General features: G+C 44.4%; 1 protein-coding gene across 2 annotated transcripts in view; it reads right to left on the reverse strand.

Moving 5' to 3' along the window:
- KCMF1 (potassium channel modulatory factor 1) overlaps window positions 1-21,114 on the reverse strand; it is a 64,539-nt gene that overhangs the window by 8,953 nt on the left and 34,472 nt on the right. For both annotated transcript variants that reach the window (XM_072951554.1, XM_072951553.1), the window contains 3 exons: window positions 16,718-16,885; window positions 13,403-13,542; window positions 798-899 (listed from right to left, as the gene is read on the reverse strand). In XM_072951554.1, coding sequence (XP_072807655.1) covers window positions 798-899; window positions 13,403-13,542; window positions 16,718-16,885 — 410 coding nt within the window. The remainder of the gene's footprint in view (window positions 1-797; window positions 900-13,402; window positions 13,543-16,717; window positions 16,886-21,114) is intronic.

The raw sequence follows: 21,114 nt of genomic DNA on the forward strand, positions 1-21,114 counted from the left end.
GCCAGCAAAGGAATCAGAGTGAAGTCTGGCAGGGAGGAAAGTTGTCATTAGCTCTTGAATTGCTTCAAATTGTAATGAACACAGAAATCTTTACATGAGAACAGAACAATTAGAAAAACGACTCATAACTTGAAACCAGAAGCACTGAGTACAAAATTACTTACTCTGGTGGGCTAGTACCCGCCTGGAGACTGCAGGGAAAACTGCCAGGAATGGCCGTGGGGGTGGCTTGGGAGGGCGAGCAGACACGAAAGCGGGAAAGGAATCAGAGCTGGACCTGACCTTAGGCGATCCTACTCAGAGACTGGGCGGGAAACGCCTCTCTCTGGAGAAGGAGACTGCAGAAGGGAAGGGAGCCGTGCGATGCGCACCTCCCCACCACTGCACCCACTACCGGGCGAGGTAGCAGAGCGCAGGGCCGGCAAACAGGCACAGCCTCCTTACGGTTAACGAATCAGATTTTAGTCTGGATTCGCATTTTCCTCTTTTGTATGAAAGCACCCTCCCGAAGACTTATAACCTGGCTAAACTGTCTTACAACAAAAAATCAGATGGTAATGAACTAAAGATGGTGAGCAAGTCAGCTTTCACTTACTCAGCACGGTTCATGTAACAGTCAAAGCGCAGAGAAAGAAATCAGAAATTGTATCTCAGTACTGAGTCACTTTTAGAAAAAGGTCAAATCAACTAACATAACTTGGAGGTTAGTTTTTCTCTTCAGGAATACAGTCCTTAAAAATAATCAAAATGACAACATCACAAACAACGCTTTCCCTCGGTGCCTCGTAAAAGGATATTAAATCTCTAGGGGCCCGGTGTTCAAGTGTGAGATGGGCTGCGAAGTCGTCCGTGACGTGGTTGGGGTCGCCTCCGGGCAAGGCCGCGCATATCGGGCAAATCTGAAATGAAAGCGGAGAAAGCAATTTACGTACAGATGAAACTGACCAGACACCTTTCCGGGTGAGTATTTTAACGCGAATTTTACCTGGACCAAGTCTTACGGTGGCAAAAGCACCGCAGAGCCTGAACTAGCGAACGGCGGCGGGCCGAACAAGCCGCGGGCAGCGGCGCTGCGACCCTCCACGGAGCCGCGCTGGCAGCCACCGCATCCCACACGCAGTCAGACCCGAGCTCCGCCGGAGGCTTCTTATGGTCTCGCAAAATAGCTTCCGTGAAAAACGGTTTCAGTGTGCCGCTTAGGACACCTTCACGTCTGACCAGGTCCAGTCTTGAACGGCGAAGGCTGAGACATAAGCTTCCTCAAAGGAAGCTGGACTCGAGGACCAAACAAGACCGCAAAGCTCTTATTAAGACACAGCTGAACAGGCTTAAGTACCTCGAGTGTGACGTAAGACAGACAGGGATTACTGATTCTGTGCAAATGTGCTCTACCAGGCCGTGAATGGGACTTCCAAAGGGGGAAAGGGAAGATGAGAGACCATCTTTAGAACCTTATTTCCAGAAGGGCCAGGAGGCAGGACAAAAGCCTGTGGTCAGATCAAGGTCAAGGAGAAGACCACTTCCCTGTGGGCCGGAGGGCAAGGGACAGAGGAGAAAGCAGGAATAAAACGCCGTGTCCACAGGCAGAGGAGGCTTCACATCTTGGGATCGCGGTTTCTGAAACAGGAGTTTCAACAGAAGTGGTGAAACAGGAGGGAGAAGGAGAAGGTACAGAGAATGAGGAATTTTCAGAGGAAAGGCCCTTATTCTTCCAGAAATCCAACTGGCAGATGACGGTCTAAGAGTGGTAGCCAAGCCGTGAAGTAGGAAGACCTTCAGCCTTAAAGAACAGAGCCAAGAAGAAAGGCTGATGCACAGGCGCACAACCAGAGGGGGCCCGGGAACCGTCGAGCTGAAGGCCCCTCTCCGGGGGCGGGGCAGCTGAGGCCAGGCCCCTGAGTCACTCGCCCACACACGTGTCATGGGCCTCAGTTCTTCACCTGGAGTAAAATCGGGCATTTGATTGACCTTATTGCTGGCTCAGAGCAGGTGGGAGAGGCGAGGGGAGCTGAGGCGCAGGAGGAAGGTGAGACTTGAGGGACAACACAGGGGCACGGAGGGGAAACAAACGACTCTGATTCCTAGAGCCTGAACGGACACGGACCCCATCTTCCATGACCAGAACGCAGAGGCCCCCCTCGAGACTCGGATGTGAGCCCAGTTCCTCTTACACACAATCAGCTGTCCTGACTGCCGGCCTCGGGACTGACAAACAACCTCAAGAAAACCTACAGATGCTCATGAAAAGTAACATCTACACATGACAATGTGCAGAGGCAGGGAGGCCCCGAAGGGCCACGCCTGTGAGACGAAGGACAGAGAGAAGTAGATGGCGTGCCTGTGGCTTTTTTAGAAGATGCCAGAAAGGTGGTCAGACTTTTTTCTTCTTTGTCAGAGAGAAAAGCAATTGTAGCCGTTCACAAGCTTACTGGTTACCAACACTCTTTACCAGGAACGCAGGCTTTACTGTCCGCTCCACTCCTGGGCCGTGACACTGAATACGTGTAGAGTCCGACACACATACTTCACCTTTCACGTGCTTCTGTCTTCCCTAGCCAGACTGTGAAGTCTCTGAGAAATCCAGGACCGTGTGACTTCCCTGTCTGGGAACTGCTTAAAGCTTGCTTTAAAGCAAAAAGACCAGCAAGGTTCGGAGAAGCAGAAACTACCTCCAATTGTTGAAAAATAAAACAAAACAAACCAGCCAGCTTAGACATCTTTGAGGCAGCATTTTGCCATGATTAACAGGCACTGGACTATGTACAGGTTTACTGCAATATCATAAGACTGCACGGGTAAGACTTTTATCCGAAGGGAAAACAGCTGGAAAAGGAAAAGGCATCGTCCTTCTAAGATACTTCCTTTCACACTGGCTTTTGGATAAAATCTCTGCAGAACCTAAACTGCCCAAAGGTAGCCACTGAAGTTCCGGTTCTCTGAGGATGCTGGTGCGCAGACTTAGATGCGAAAGGTCTCCTTGAAAACACGCATTCCTGGAAGGAAGACGGAATGGAAAAGTACAGATACCAGTCGACTAAGAATGTCCTGAAAAGACGTGATCGTCTCCTGCAAACCAGAAAAGCACCTCTGAGATAGGGACGTAAAAGAAAAATCAAGACCCTTCAATACTGTATATTAACTTCACTTTTGTAAGTCAGAGTCCTTCACATGTCATCGCAGGGATGAGAGAGCTGACGGCAGGATGAAGGTACTCAGACTGCATCGTTCAGGGAGAAATAACACAAAAACAAACCCTTCCCGATGACTAGGGGTAAAGAACGACCAGGAAGAAGGCATCACTGGGGTGGGAGGATCGCGGAGCTCAGGCAGATCACGAGGCCAGATGAGAACCAAGTGGAAGACGACGCCACGCTCGGGCCACGTGAAGCTAATTCAGACGAGGACCCAGAAAGGAAAACTAAGTGCTCACGGGGCCAGCAGCCTGCTCACCTTGCAAGTTTTTCTGTCTTATACTGAGCAGGCTGACAGAAACTTCGGTAACTCAGGGTTGTACCTCTGAGAGACAGTGGAGGGAACAAGAGGAAGAAAGGAAGACAGGAGCGGAGTGGGGCAGGAGGAAGACCGAGGAGGTGGGAGGGCAGAGAGGCAGGCGCCAGGCTGGCACCCCGGGCTTCACCCCCACGCGAAGGTCCCTCACTCCCTTTACGGGACAGGGACGTTCCACACGGAGGAGAAGCTGTTCACCTCCACAACTACGAGTCTGTCAACACTAATATTTATCGTACTTCCACTGCCACGTGATAGACTGCTAGCACTCGAACAAGAAAAAACTATTAATTTTCAGCTCTCACGTGAGCTTAAAATGATGACAGCTCGTCAACACGAAGGCTCACTGAACTGGCTTAAGTCACCATTTCCTGAACTTCGCTAAGGATGTAATCCATCTGGGGCACGTGCTGAAAGACAGCTCCCTAGACCCCCGTGCCTGGGAGGTGAATCTAGGAGGTCTGAGTATTGACGTTTTTGACAAAGGCCCCAGGTATTTACAACTGGGAAGTTTGGTAAATATAGCCTGATCAGACAATGGTATTGAAAAATAATAAATACTTACCCTGTTGTAGGAAACACCAACTGCTACTGGCCACCCCGCCCCACACCCTCATTCACAAACGTCCTCGCCGTGCTCAGCTGTATCGCGGCTGCCGCTTGAGTCTTCCCCTTCCGCTTCCTCTTGCCACTGACGGCCACCACCAGTCCTGCATTTCATCTGCACACCTTTTGGAAGCCTTTACCCATGTACTGAGACAGATCTCATGTCAAAACCATGTCGGAGTGTCCATTTTTCCCAAATGGTCCCAGTGCTTGATTGGCCAGTGAGCCAGCGGTCAGTGCAGGCTCTTAACACTGCTGGTCACCCATGTCCAGAACATACCCTCTGATGTCATTATTCCACGTGTAAATGCCAAGTCACTACTGAAGTCACGAAATGTTTTCCCCTGTGACAGGCTACTGTCCATGAAAAAATAATCTAAAAGCAGTGTGCTAGGGTTTTGTTTTTAAGCAAGAAGCCCCGTACAACTATCAACCAGACCAAAGCCAGTCTGGACCTCCCCCAGCCTCTTTCTTGAACTTGTACACCCACCCACCCCAGGGGCTCTCTCTGGCTACTGCCCAGCGCTTTAAACACAAGAGAGGAGGCGTTCCTGTGATGTATGAGTTCTCTTCCCCTCTCTTTTGGAAAGGCTTCACAATAGGTTTCTTGCCCGTTTTTGTTCACAGAAAAACACACACATACCTGCCTATCTGAGCCAGCGTATCACTTGGCTTTAACGGAAGCCAGAACGCAGCATGATAGAGGGACGGGCCTTGCAGCAAAGGCATTCAGCGGATGCCGAGGAGCTAGCTGGTCCCTCGCCACGAGGCCACTCCACCTCGATGCGGCGTCTTCTCAGACCCCTTGAGCTCAGATGCTGGGCCCAGGCTGCTCCTAACAACACTTCCAGTGGAGCAAATGCCCCGGCGGTGGGCACTTCTTGATGGGGTTTCTAGATCACAGACTTGATAAAACTCATTTACTTTTCTGATCTAATTTTAGATCCATGAGAAACACCTTGCTGTTGAGACTATCTGTGCAAAGGCTGTGACCATCTTCTGTCGTTGCTTTCTGGTAACACCAGATGTTTGAGGCACCATTTCTCTGACAACCATGATGCTATAATAGGCAACACAGCTTCTTTGTAATTTCTGCCCCTTTTTTGATCCATGCGCATCCACATAATCATTACGGTTAGGTTCATCCCGTTTCAGAGGAGCTACAGAACCACTCAAACTCTACCATCCTTCCCTTCCCAAATGACAGCCTACGCGGTGTGATGGTGGCGAAATGCCTTTCCTCTGTAAAGGTGCCAAAACTTCTCTTTACTGTCCACCAAACCAAGTGGATGAAGATTCTGGTTTTTTGGGTTCTCTATTATCTGTCCTCACTCGGCAGGTTCAGTTTTATTTCCCACTACTTCCCACAGCAATCAGCGCTTTACCACCCCCCCCACCCCGTACGTTCCTTCTCAACAGTGCATCTTGGCTGTGTCTCTTCCCTCCGAGTCATGCCAGTCCTTCCCGTTCTGTCCCCTTTGTGAAGTAACACGCATTTTTCAAGCCCACCTCAAGTCATGGAGCCCTCTCTGACTCCTTGCCTTGTCCTCCAATTGTGTGAGAACCAGTCTGGTTTTCAGACCCGCCATAAGGTTTGCGTGGGGAAAGGCCGTCCGTGTTTTAATTCTGTTATGCTGACATTCACCGCACTTAACTCCAAGAATTTGGTGGCTCCAGAAAGCACTACTTCACACTTTACACATTAAATGTAATGTTCTTGGTTAATACTTGGAGAGAGACATCCAGAAGTTATGACTGTATGAAGTCTTGAGAAAGGCCAGCGAATGTTTCCCTGTCTGGGCTATCCTTAAAAACTGACGCAGGAATGACCCAGAATAGCCTTTCTTCTGACACTATCCATCTCAGGGTGAAGAAGTGGGGTGAAGCAAATGCTGTGCCCTCTCCGTCTTCTCCTCCTTCCTAGCTGAGAACTCCGCTCATCTCTGCTCAGGCGCCCACACCCTTCCTCACACAAAAGCCCTTCTGCAGCCCCCAGGCTCCTGTATTTCCTTGCTTTTTGTCCAGTTATTACTGGAAAACTTCCCCCGTTTCCACTCACATGCCTTTACTCGGTTATAGCTGTGAGTCAAGTTATGAAGTTAATCGTAGTTGAAATGATTAATAAAAGTATTACCCTGGTGTCTGAGGAGTCAGAAGTTCTAAAGCAAAATTAAGATGTGATGAGAACCCGCCCACTGCCACAGCCCCACTGCCCTCAGGGAGGCACTGCTTAGCTCTTCATCCTTACGTGAACCTGCTTTTTTCCCCCAATAATAACACAAGAAAGATAAGGACACAATTTCAAGTCAAATAATTTTCCTGTGCTGTTTAGCGATGCACTGCCCTTCCTGTACCAGGCTCCCTAGGTCTCCCCAGCCAGCTCTGAAGTCAAAGTTCCGCACATGGTGTGTTCTGCCAATGTAAGTGCTTATCGGGCTCTGAGTTCCAAACCAGGCGGCCAAAGAACATTTACAAAAATCACCTCTTTTTACAGTGTGTGTGTGTGTGGGGTCTTCCTTTTTACGATGTATATGTAGGCTATATAGTAACTTCAAATAAAAACGTTAAGTAAAAACTTGTGAGTGTTGTTTAAGGTAGGGGTATATTCCGAAGTGTGACACGCATCCTTTTCTTGGTGCTACTTTTTACAATTGCATCTTAATTTTCAGTTAAAGGACTAATGTTATAAATTATAAAGTCCAGGTCAACTGGGAAGGGTAAAGTTCTCACTAGTTATGTTTGTTACACTGTATAATCTTGTTACTATGGATTAACTAATTCATTAAGTATTTACTGAGTAAATACTCGGGTATGATTCATGTCTGAGACACAATTTGTGTCTCTCCTTTTGAGAAACTCCTAAATGAAGCTTTAGAAATACCCTAGGATTGTTCTTCTATAAGGCAGATATTCTGATCACCTGCCATACAATGGGATGTTTTCTAACAAAGTTTCTTTTACTGAAGAGTGATGATCCCAAAGGAGTTATTAAAATTTGGAGCCAAGACACAAAAACCCCCTTACGTGCGTTATGTTTTAATCCTCATACTAAAAAAATACTGAGCTAACAACTGCTAAGGCTAATTGATAACTCCAGATTTGGGGTTCTCTTGTCTAATTAAAAGTAGTTTACCTTATTAAAACCTGCAGATATAATCAACATAAAACTGAAATTTTGCTTTGAGAACATACATAAAGCACTAGTGGAAAAATCCATGCTCCATGGTCAATAAACCCCTCTCGGCCCTTCTAGAACCATCTACGCTGTAGCGAGGTGCACCTTAGTCATCTGTTTTGCCAATACAGATACAGGTTCTTTCAAGATGAGTGAGCACACTGCTCGACCCTACTGTAGTCTCATCTTCTGTTGTTGCAGCGGAACACTGAAATTAACTTACAGTCAAGTATGAGCTACGTCATATTGAATTTTTCTCCTCAGTTCCATTCTCTACATTTGAATGTTGAGGTTGGAACTGGCACCTGCTTTGAAAGGGAGGCATTTAGAATATTAGGGAGTTTTCGTTATATGCAAAAATTTTAATTTTCCTTACATTTTTATAGATGATTTAGAAGCACTAAATAATTAATGTTTTGGTTTTAAACATGCGTCCTGGACAGGAATTTAAATTACGTGTATGCAGATGTCCTGAGAATTCACAGAAGTTGAAGAAACATAATTTAGCCACAAGGAAAAATAACTCCAAAGGAATCAGAACTGTCCCATTTCTTTATCTTGTCCACAGTTCAGTCTGGACATGAGTGCCCACACCCATGTTTACCTAGAAGAAAAACCCCAGGGTGAGCTTTACTTTTCCTACCTGTCCTGGGGGAAGCTATGTATTTCATTTGCAGACTTAGAGAAACAAAAGGAAACGGGGACGTCTTACTGCTTAATGGTGTCACTAAGCACCTGCAATTTGCAGGGAGGCAGAGCCCAAGGCCAGCAACAATTTTAGTGAAAAATCAGAAATGACTCAATTTAAGTAACTGTTGTTTCTAATGAGTTTCAGTTGGAATCTGGCAATGAAAGCAGCTTTGTACGTTCCTTTCTCAAGAGCATAACTAGTTTGTCCAGTGGGTCTGAATTGGGCAGAACCTCCCAGAAAAAAAAACCTCGGCTGTGAATGCCGAGATGGGCCTCTTCAAATAATTTTCTTAACCAGTTTGTTTTAACCTGAGGGGCACGATGGGGAGGCAGGAGAAGACACGAGGCTGGGAAGTGCTTAAAGGACTTCTGAGCTGCCTTATAATTTGCCACAGTTGCCAGAGCTCCCATCTTTAATTTATACCACCCTCCCAACAAATCCTTCTGCAAGCCCTGCAAAACATTTCTATGCACGGACTTGAAATTAGCTGTCTGAACACTGAACTAGACCAACTAGTATTTCACAGCACAAGGAAGAAACTAAACCAGCAGCCAAAGAAATAGAATTTGGAATGAATGTCTCCAGCCCAGCTGCCCTCTTACCCAGCGCACCCCTGCATGCTCGGTGTTCTCCCCATTCTGAAAACTGCCTTCCCCCTTCCCCCACGGGGTGCCATTCAACACAGGGCAATGAGTCCTCCCCAGAGACAGCAGCACGGTCTGAAATGCTGGGCACGCACCTTCCTGGAAAAGCTGTTCTCTCATTTTCATAATATTCTAAGGGATTCCCTTCCTGGTTTTCATATCACCTTAAGAAACTGATTTCTTACAGAAATAGCTTTTAAAACATCATGACACATACACAGAATTATCCCAGAACAATCTGGAACCCCCAAGGTGTCTCCTGTGGCTTCCTTCTTTGCTGTCAACTAACAGATCTGCTGGGACACCAATGACTGTATCACTCATAAAATCAGAAGTATTACTGCCTGATTTTAAACAAGTAAATGTGCTCAAAATAACCATTATTTATATGCAAAGATAGCCAAATGCTTAAGACAGAAAAAGCGACTTATAAAATAGAAAGTGTTTAGAGTCAAAAGGAATGAGAAGCACAAATGGGAGAAGCACCAGGTCCCGCTCGTCTGTAACCTCCCTGCTAGCTGAGCGTCAGCAGCACGCTGCCCGGAGCAACCGTATTTTTCAAATCCTATGTATTCCCCCACCGCTATTAAATAAAATCCCACTGTTAGCTCACAGAAAAGCAGGCAGCACCTTCATCTTTCAATCAAAGCCTGTTTTTTTTTTTTAAATGTGTATTTGGCTTTTAAGTGCTTACCTTTCCTGATGATCTGATTCTAAGGGTGAACAGGTAGGTAATGGTATTTCAGAAAACATACAAGACTAGATTGGAAGACCTGTAAAAATGGTTGTTCACTCCACTAGTACTGCTCCTCTAAAGAAATACATGTGCTGGGAGGTTACTTTAAATATCTACATATTACAACGGTCTGTCAGTGAAATACAGACACTATATTGACGGTCAAGATTTAGAAGTCCTATACACAATTTAGAAATATGTAACTTTCCATAGCCTTCATGTATAAACCCTACCTGTCAGGTTATTTTGGTCTGCAGTACATTTGATATACTTTCCTGACTGTTTAATGCATCTAATTGTTTATGCACAAAATGCCATGAGGATGGTGATCATTTCTACTCTGTGCTCTACAGCTCCTCTTAATTGACACTCAGACAACTGCTTAACCATCAAATAAATTATCAGCTAAAACAGATTATTCTGAATCACTACAAAAAGCTTTGAAAGTACTTTTATGTCATCATGTTTCTCCGTAAGAATAAAACTGTCTAAAGTCAGATTGCGGGAAATTTCTAAAATCATTCTTTCTCCTTGATTTTTACTTCTTACCAAACGAGTATAAATGGAATGCAACACAACCACGCTATTTCAAAATTAAACTCCATTTGTTACAAACACATCTAGGTCTTCACTAAAAACAGAGGGGCTGTACCCTTACGAGCGTGAGATGGCCCCTAACCCCCTTTCCTGGAGAGTAAAGAAAACAAAGAGCAAGTAAACTATATGAAAAATAGGAAGCAAAAAGCTTCCAGCAGTGAACATCAGAGAGCTGCTGCAGTGAGGAACAGAGTAATACGCCATGACACAGACTTCCACGAGTGAGAAGACAATGTTGGAACCAAACAGTGCTTTTACCTTTTAAGCATAATGTTCTTCATATAAATTGCACGAGATTTATAAATGAGAGGAGATTCATTACGTATCATTGATTAGAAGTAAAGGTACATTTCATTTAAAAATGACCACAAAAATCCCTGAAGGCTTTCTAGACAGCTGCAGCGTAGGTCAGCTCAAGTATAAGATTTAATAAAAACTGCAGGAGTCACTCTTCATGTTTTTTATGTTCAAAGAAAAGTCTTCTCACCATGGTCCTCCCCATTCCGAGCACCTCCTCGACAGACCCTTCCCGTCTGCGGTCCCGCCTGACCTTCGAGCTCACTTCCACCACCAGCTTGATGGACTTTGATAATTACATACAGAGCCACTTCCCCTCTTCACTCCTCCCACAACCAAAATCCAGTTAGCTGACCCAGTCTACCAGATTTCATAACGATGACAGTTTTAAGAACTTGCGCTTAACTTTAAAATCCCACTGTTCATCATATTTGGTGTTTATAAAAAGACTCCTGAGACTACCCAAGCCACTCTAAAAATGTTTAATCACCTTCAATTATGCATTCTATGTCAGATGTTGTTTTTCATAATATCTAGTTTTAAAGGGTCCTGCATACCCTCAAAATCAAAAGCCTCTTGGGCAATCTTCAATTAACCTTAAGAAGGGAGACAATTCTTAGCCGGGGCCTTAGAGTCCCAAGATGAAAAAGGAGGCAAAAAATACAGACGAGGACGAGCATTTGTTTTAAAATCAACCTTCAGTCAACTTTCCTACTAGCTACGTCAGGGATCAGTAAATGCTCACCAGTAGTGGCAGGAATGCGTGTCATGCTATGTCCTCTTTCCCTACGTTTTCCAAAGGGGTGAGATCCTTAAGTCCTAGAGGAGGGGACAAGCTGGTGGTATAGAGGACACGTGCAGGAAATGCAGAGGCGAAGTAAGATAGCAAATCGAGCATTTGGAAAGAAAAATGCAAGAAGGAACAGAAAAGGAGATACAGTCAGTTATTATGTGAACAATTCTCTGCCAAAATGACATGAGTCCCTCTTGAACTCCAGAATTCAGAACAGTGGTTGAACTACTGTGACTTGACAAAACATAGTGGGGAGGGTGCTGAGAGGGGACACATGACGATACATACAACTGTAACACATCAGAGCTGATATCATGCTTCTCAGATACACCGAGAGGCATTAAAAGTATCTAACAACTGGGACGGCACAGGCACCAGTCCTTCAGCACGGAAACCAGTCAGTGAACCGTGCGTGGTGCACCTGCTGGATGCCAGCCCTGGATCCAGGACATTACCTAGAGGATTCGAAGAATCATGCACCTTCACATCCAAGGTTCTTTCTGCTTGTTGTTTTTCACTTTGAAACGTCCGGGTGTGTTATGGGTGGGGACAGAGGCAGATGCAGTGCTCATGCAGACTAAGAGCTGATGAAAGGGAGAAATCCTTAAAATAGCACAAACACCAATATGAAAAACAGGGCGGCCACTGCCGTGAGCTATGTTCCAAAAGCTGAGGAACTAAAATGAGGCACGTAACTGAACACAACTTGCAAGAGACAGACCACAAGACCACCTGTAGACGGTGTTTCATTTCCAAACTGTGTATCAGGTATAAAAGGGAATAAATAAATTCTGAGTATTTATTTGCTGGAAAAAACAAAGGCAAGGCTGCTGCTGGTTGATTCTCATTTTTAAAAGTGAATAATTAGCTTTTCACTCATGGAAAGGAGGTAAAGCTCCACTGGATTCTCCCACTTCAGATGCAGAAAGCCGAGTAGCGCCCCGCCCTAGCGGGGCGATGAAAGCACTGCTCTAGGGCCCACTGGCTGGTACGAGGACGGCTCTAAGAAGGCCTGGCTTACAGGGAAAGCCTCCTTATTACATCTAGGTAGATAAACACCCACACTTCACACGAATTAAATCAAAGAGAACTTATTTCAACTTTCCCACGACAACCAGGATAAAGATGCAATCCAGTGCAAGGTGAGAGCGTTTTGAGCCATCAGATGGTAAAATTTGGCTTGAGGATGACATGAGGTGAATTTACCAACTGTTTGAACTATTAAGTCTTTTTTTTAAAATTTATTTTTGTGGGGGGAGGTAATTAGGTATATTTATTTTTAGAGGCGGTACCGGGGATTGAACCCAGGACCTCATGCACACTAAGCATGTGCTCTACCGCTGAGCTGCACCCTCCCGCACTGAACCATTCAGTCTTACCACAGGCTAACTTCACACTAGCGGTGGGAGTCGGGGGGGAGCACAGCGCTAGCAGCGGGGCTGCAGCGGGGACGGAGCAGGACAGCGGCGAGGCACGGACTCCAGGCTCTGCCCCTTACCAGCCGTCTGTCCTCGGACACGCTGCTGCTACTTCATTTCTCTTGAGTTTTGGTTAGTTTGTTTTGAGTGCACTTAGGGGTTTATGAGTTGAAGAAACGTGCAACTGCTTGTGGCCAAGCTCCCCCCATCCCACACCTCCACCTCCTCTCTCACTGCTCACTTCGTCCACCGCTACCAACCGTGAAGGCGGAGGGGACTCTTTCAGGGCACTTATCATCCGTTGAAGTTGGATATATGCTGACTCAGATGTCACGTAAAATATCCAAAAAGCTGTCAAGGCAAGACTTTGTGTATTGTTCTAGGTCCCTGGATTTTGGCCACTGGAAAAGGTCAGAGCAGGAGGAACTTCCAGGGATCTCAGAGCTTTGACCTGCGATGCAAGGGGTTCGATCTGATGAAAGTCAAGTTAAGGTCAGTGATGTGCAACCGTGAGATGTGACAATGGATTGCTGCTTAATGTATGACCAAAGATTGTAACATTTCCTCGTGACGGCTTCCTCACAGAAGAATCAAGCAGGTTAACAAGAACACTGCGAAGAGGCATGCTGCAGGTTGAGGCGCTTTTAGACTTTTCACAGCGCCTTTACTGAAGGCTCCTGAATTTGGTCAAGATTCCACGTTGTGCTTTTAGCAACAAGGCAAGAAAGGCTAGTACGGACAAATGGGGGGCATTATCCTGGGCACACGCAGCCTCCTAGGATGCGCAAATCTGCTGTTAAAAGATAACTTTAACAATTATCAGGCAAACAGCAGCAGCACACTTAGCAGGAGGCAGATGACCGTGACGTGGCTTTACTTATGTTAGAAATCATGCACTTCGCACCGTGTCACTTTAGACGCCAGGCTGCTTCACTCACCACTTCTGTCGAGGTTTCTGCGTGTTCAGAAGTGACATGTTCTTGCAGAGACGTCTCCGTGTAGCCCATCTTTCCACAATAGGGGCAAGTAAAGGCCTGCGGCTGCTCTACAGAGAAAGCTTCCCCACCATAGTACAAATCTGAAAAACAGAGGAGCGCTGCACTGAGAAACAGTCATTTTTATCATTTTTAATATACAGAAATGTAATCACATGGTACAATAATGTAGAAAAAGAGGTGTGCCTGAAACCTCCCCCGCCACCCTCACTGCCAAGTGCTGACGGGGGTACCTCTCTGCTTCCACCTGCAACACCTGCCTTCTCCCAGGGACTCTGTGGCACTCTTCTCCACTTGCTAATTTAGCCTTAGGAGAAAAATAAAGCAAACGGCTTTTTATTCCTTCATTTAATTTTGAAACATCTCTGATTTCACATCTGGTTCTAATGTTATTGTAATTTATTTTTTCACCTCTGTATATGCTGTGGCAACACCAATGTTAACGCAAAGAATCAGCAGGCTATTTCACAGACAAGAACCCAGGTGCTCAGATGACAATGATCAATATGCCAACTCCGAGATGCAGCCACCTGTCTGTAGAACATAGCACTCTTGTCGCAGGAAGGACCCTAGGCATTCAGTTCTTGTGAATGCTAACCCGAATGGGGTACCAACTACCACAACATACTCTGCCCAGTTTGGTTACCAAAGACCTGAGCAGTTAGTTAGTGAGAGTCTGTGGGAATCACCTGTTAGCCTGATTATCACATCTCAAGGAACAAGTCTATTTTTCTCCATTAGTAGCACAAAAGGAAATACTATTGAAAATATACTTAATATGTTATGTCACTTCATTACAAAGAACTATCTCACGATTTAAAATGAAACAAATACCTAATTTTAAGAGGATATGATCATTTTTGTGAGAGGAGAAAAGGAAAGAAAGTGTTCATGACACGATAGGTTTGTTCACATTCATTTTCAGGGAGATTCAGACTATCTTGAAAATACTTACCTATTACATACATATATGACCATTTATTATGTGCTTAAGACTTGTCAGGTGAATTTGGGGGTAGGTGGGGCTAAATATATATATTTTTTTAAAGAGGGGGAAGAATTTCTTTACCTGACAAGGGGATCTACAAATGCCCCCGGCTAACACCATACTTGCTGGTGAGAGAACGGATGCTCTCCCCCTAAGACCAGGAACCAGACAACACTGTCCACTCCTGCTATTTCTATTCAGTACTTTACTGGACGATCTAACCAGAGTAAACAGGCAAGAAAACGAAATGAAAGACATCCAGATGGAAAAGAAGTAAAACTGTCTCTAGGAGCACATGACATGACCTCCTATGTAGGAAGTCCTAAGGAGCCCACTAAACGCAACTAGAGCTCATAAACGAGTTCAGCAACATCACGAGATTTAAGCTCTGTGTACAAAAACCAATTCTTTTTGTGTAATTTGCAGTGAATAATCCAAAGTGAAACTTAACAAAAATTCCATTTACAACAGCAAAAGAATAGAAAACTTGGGAATACATTTACTGAAAGAAACGTCAAACTTACCCTCTGATAACTACAGAATTTCGCTGAAAGAAGTAACAACGACCCACATACACAGAAAGCCAGGCCACGTTCATAGGCTGGCAGACTTAATATTGTTGCTCTCCAAACCCACCTACAGATACAAAACAATCCCTACCACAATCCCAGGTGGCTCCTTTGCAGAAATTGGACAAGCTGATCTTGAAATTCACATGAAATTCAAGGGGTCTACAGCACCCAAATAATCTTGAAAAAGAACAAAGATGGAAGACACACACTTTTTGATTTCAAAGCTTACTACATAATTGAGACACTATGGTATTGGCATATAAGTCAACAGAACAGAATGAGAGTCCAGAAATAAAAACTGACACTTATGTCAACTGATTTGCTTTTTGAACAGTTTTATTGATGCATCTTTGACATATAAAAAATGTATATATTTATGGTATAAAACTTGAAGTTTTGATATTTGTACACACTGTGAAAAGATGACCACAATCAAGCTAATTAACATCTCTATCGTCCCTACATAGTTACCACTGTGTGTGTGTGTGTGTGTGTGTGTGTGTGTGTAGACTATTTAAGACTACCTTCTCTGAAAATTTTAAGTATTCAATACAATATTGTTAACTATGGTCACCATGCTGTACTTCTGATCTCTAGAACTTATTCATCTTGCATAACAAAACTCTGTACCCTTGGACCAACAATCACCCTAATTTCTCCCCACCTCCCACCCCCAACTGATTTGCAACGAGAATGCAAAGACAATTCATTAGGTAAAGAATAGTCTTCTCAATAAATGATGCTGGGACAACTGGATATCCATCTGCCAAAGAATGGAGCTGGACTTCTACCTCATTCCACATACAAAAATTAACCTAAAATGGATCAAAAATTTAAGTCTAAATACTACAGTTACAAAGCTCTTAGAAAAAAACAGTTTTAAATCTTCACAATCTTGGATTAGGCACCCAAAAGCACCACCACAACAAAAAAAATAAACTAGACATTATCAAAATTAAAACTTTGTGCTTCAAAACATACCATTAAGAAAGTGAAAAGGCAATCCACGGAATGGGAGAAAATTTCTGCAAATCATCCACTTGTAAGGAACTTGTACACAGAATACACAAAATAATAATAATGACAGTAAAAAGATGTATTACCCAATTAAAGAATGGGCAAAGGACCTGAACAGATATTTCTCCAAAGCAGGTCTACAAACGGCTTGTCAGCACAAGAAAAGATGGTCCGCATCACTGGCTATCAGAGAAACGCACATGCGAATCACAAGAGACCACGACTTCACACCCACTAGGACGGCTGCAATCAAAACGACAGGTAGTCACTCGTGCTGAACAGGCACGAAGCCACAGCAGGAACGAGTCGCAGCTTTTCTGACGCGCTGACGGCGCCCTCTAGTGGGCTGCAGGAATACTCTGCTTCCCGGCAGCCAGAGCGACAGCCCGTGTGCACTGCTGGCAAGAACAGCTTAAACTTTATTCCTTCTTTACTGCGTGTGACACTCTTCCATTTCACACCTTGCCAGCTGTGTTTATTTCTGAACGGCTTTCATAAATTAACTACGATTAAGAGAAATAATTTCTTAGACTACAAAAGGTTCATGTTATTTTTAATGAATCTGAAGCCTCGTGTCGGTTACTGGGGACAATTTTAGAGCATTCTGCCTCTACTTCTTCACACACACACACACACACAATTCTAAATGAGGGTTCACTACAGGTTTAATTAAATACGTACCAAAATCTACCCTTGTTAATATGCACTGCATCGGGTGGTCAGTCGTATGCCTTGTCGTCGTTGCACCACTTTCATAACAAGATGCACAAAGGTCGTAGTCGTAGCAAATTAAACACTTATATCTGCGACCTCGAAAATTTCCTTTTAAACATGCATCACAGCTGACACCTATGAAAAAAAGAAATATCACTAATTAGCAACTATAAGAGGCCCCTCTCCTTTTCATTTTTATAGATTTTTAAAGGTGTACATTTAACCCCACATTTCCTTTCCAAAATGACTAGAAATAATATAATAAAATGCTATGAGAATTTCCAACAATATGGTGAATTTATTACCCTGATTTACACTCCTAATGAAAATAACTTAAAATGTTTGATAAAATGTAAAACAACTTTCTAAATGTCTTAATTTAGCAAAACAGTAAAAACCAAGTGACAGAAGAACAGGTACCTGGAATCACTACACAGGAGGTGGGTACTGTCCGGAAAAACCTGAACTTAGATCTTCACAGCATTGCAGGGCAAAGCGCAGGGAGCAAGGACCCAGGTCTGCCACGCCAGGGCGTCTGAACACGCACGAGACGCCACGATACCCACACCTGAAGGGCCAGAGCCACACACCAGCCCAGACTTCCTGTAAGTGGACAGCCCACTTTAGACTGCCAAACTGTCCTCATATATTTATCCCTGCCTACCCCAAATTCACACTACCACATGGTTCTCAGGTCCAGAATTTAATTTCAAGTGGTCCTAAATGAGCATTGCCACCAAGCATGAAGCAGAAATAAAATTCCAAGGAATGAGAATTCATACACAAAATACACACAAAACACAAAACAGCATCAGAAGGAAGTAGCAGGAAACAGATAGCAGAATCAGACTGGCGAAGAGTTTACATCAGAACTGAGTATCAAATAATACTTAACAGTTCAGACGAAATAAAAGAGGAGCTTGAAAAGACGGGGCAACCAACAGATCTGAAAATGAACCAAATGTCCAGATAGTAAAAGATTAATTAAAATTTAAAACTCAATGGGCAGGTTTGGTAATAGGAAAGCCTTTTATTGACATGTCATGTGCTTGTTCATGTAAAAAACTCCAATACAGCTAAATTATTAGAATTAAGTATTTTGGTTGCTAAACCCATATTCATGAAATATTGATTGATTTCTTCACTCCAAAAAAAAAATACACAAGTGTATTATTTTAAAAAATGCCATCTATGATCCACTTACATGAGGTATTTAGATTAGCCAAATTCATACAAAAACAAAGTAACATAGTGGTTACCAGAGACGGGGTGGAAGGCGGAACGCAGGGTACTGTTTAAGGAGTGTCAGTCTGGGACGATGGAAGAATTCTGGAGCTGGACAGTGGTGATAACGGCACAGCAGAGTGAGTGCACTAATGCCACTGAGCTGTACGTGCAAAAGGGTTAAAATGACAGATTTTATGTTATGCATATTTTACCACAATAAAAAATTATGTCATATGCAACATTTCTGAAAAAATGCCCATGAATAAATCTAACCAAAGACAGGAAGCCCTTTATGAAGTAAATCAGTAAAAATGTATTCAAAGACATCACAGGGCTTAAAAAAATAAAAGTGCCAGGCTCACTGACTAGAAGATTCAACATAATAAAAGATCAATTCTCCCCCAAATTTATCTGTGGATTCAATACAAATCTAATTTAAAAAAAAAAAAACAGAAGAATTTTTTGTGAAACATGGTAAGCTGACTCAAATTTCTATGCAATTTGCAAAGGGCCAAGAATAACCAGAATATTCCTGAAGAATAACGAGATGGAGGATTTGCTTCACACATCAAGCGCTGTGATAAAGCTACAGTAATTAGGACAGCGTGGTGCTGGCACATGGACAGACAGACTGACCCAAGGAACAGAATAGAAAGCCCCCAAACAGATGCTCCCACGGGGAAGTCTCTTCCACGACAGCAAGGTCACTAGAGATCAGCGGGGAAACGCGGAGGAAGTAGGTGATACATGGTGCTGGGACAGGTGACCATCCACATGCGGGGAAAAGAAAACGGGATCTCTTCCAGATTCCTCCCCACCCCAAATCAACTCCAGATGATTTAAAGACAAACGTAAAAGGAAAATGAAAAAATTCTCTTAAGACAATACAGGGGAATATTTTTATGAGCTCAGAACAGGAAATAATTTTTTAAAACACACACACCACACATACGGCCCAAATCATAATGAGAAATATTCAACGATATTAAAATTAAGAGTTTTCCTTCACTTATTAATGCCTTAGAGAGATGGGAAGAAGAGGCCCAGAAACTGGTGACAAATGTGCCATACGTGGCAGACAAACGTTAGGTATACAGAATGCATTAAGGAACTCTCACAAATCAGTAAGAAGATGACCAACAGCCAACAGAAAAATGAGCGAACACCTCGATGGGCGCCTCTAAGAGCAACAAACACAAAAGACCAACAAACGCCTGGAGAGACGCTCAGTCTCATCGGCTGTCAGAGAAGCGCAAAGGGAACCTGCAGGAGGTATCGTTTCACGTCTGCCAACGCGGCGAAGTCCGACAAGTCTGCTGGTGTCACGGGCCAGAGAAGACAAGGAGCAGGCGGGAACACACCTCAGCACAACCGCTTTGAACATTCTGTTCACGTTCTAGTCAAGTTAAACATGTGCAACTCCTACGACTCCGCAGTTTCACCCTTGAATGTATTTCCTGGGGACTCTTGCCCGTGTGCATTAGAAGAACGTAAGACAATGTTCACAGCAGCTTTTGCAACTGAAAATAAAAAAGGCTGTTAACAACCCAAAGGCCGTCAACAGTCCATTACAGAATGAACAAAGCACGAATGATAGCCCAGAACAGCGGGTGAAGACAGGAATAAAAACAAAGCTATAAAACAAGTTACTGATACAGGTAAGTGCTATGGAGACAAATAAAGCGGAAAAGGATAATCAGTGCGGGCAAAGGAAGTGCCACTGAAAACATGGTGCCTGAGCAGAAGGATGGAATGATTCAAAATTCACTTATTCAAAATAGCTTCCAACATGACCATGTTTTAAGCACAGCACTGAAAGTATTAAAGGGGGGAAGTATCCATTTAGATTCACAATTGCAAGCTTAATGTATCAGAGTGCAGCAACTTTGTCAAACAGCACGTAGCAGTGAGCTGAGCCAGAAAGGTGCCAGAAGGGTAAGCTCAGCTTTGAACAGTCACTTTCTGGCGTGGCCCACCTGACGTTACTCTGTGGGCCTCACTCTGCTTTCTGTGGTGGGGACGCCTACCGACAAGGCGAAATGAACTGAGCCCGAGGACTGCAGGCGGCGATACTGCCCAACACCGCAGGATCCTCAGCGACTCTCAGCGGGACTTGCTGACGGCGACGGCCCTTGCCTGCTGCACCCGTCTGATAAAAGGCAAAGATGCCCTGATCTAAATGCTCAGGGCTCTGCTGAGGGGCGGATGGGAGTGTGTCAGTCTTCATCTCCAGATCAGCTGGAGTTCAGCAACTGTCAGCCCTTTAAGAAACTGGGGTTCTTTCCACAAATTACGAACTGCTGTTGATGGAATCACTTCTTAAATGTATGTTTTCTAACTTCTTCAACACTGAAAGACCCTCATCTATTATGGTTCAAGGTCATTATTTCAAACACAGATACATACTTCAGACATACCACTCAACGTTACGTCAGGTAAGTTCTCAGCAGGGCTTCTTACAAGGTAAGTAAGAGTAACTCTGTAGCAATCCATGGTGGCAAGTGTGCCAGAGGACTGGCTGGTTCTGGTGATCACTGTACCGTGAGTGAGAAGTGAGGGAAGCAGAAACGTCCTACCACGCAGTTTCCCATGCAGCCTGGAACAGCTCTAACCTGGCATCATAAGCTGAAGCCAGCACCTCATTCAGCAGCGGAGTCCACACCGCCTCCGTCTGCGACAGCAGCTCAGGGTCTCTGGATAAAAGCAGAGGCAGGCTGGGCTTTCCCAGTTTCTCAGCAGCGAGCCCAGCCCCCTGCCCCCACTAGGAACTTCTCAGTCTCATTCAGCTTTGAGAAGGCCCCAGATTTCCCACTCAAAACACGAAGATCTCCTGGACTTAAAAAACTGGGAGGTTTCATTTACCCTACACCATACGCCCCCTGCAAAAACTGAGTCAACCAGACAACAAAATGTGTGACTCGTCTTTGAACAGCCGAGCTCTAGCCACACAGCACCACAGATAAACGCAGACAACCGCTAGGCTGTGAAACGGCAACGAGCACAAGCGACGTCTCAAAGTTACGGCGGGATGTTTGTGATTCCCCATCTGATCGAGTTCACCTAACAAGAGGAACAGAAATGCTGCGAAATGGTTTCACCTCAATTTTGACGTTGGCACACACGAAACTGGCAGGAAA

This window comes from Vicugna pacos, chromosome 28 (genome assembly GCF_048564905.1).
Source record: "Vicugna pacos chromosome 28, VicPac4, whole genome shotgun sequence".
NCBI classification, from domain to species: Eukaryota; Metazoa; Chordata; class Mammalia; order Artiodactyla; family Camelidae; genus Vicugna; species Vicugna pacos.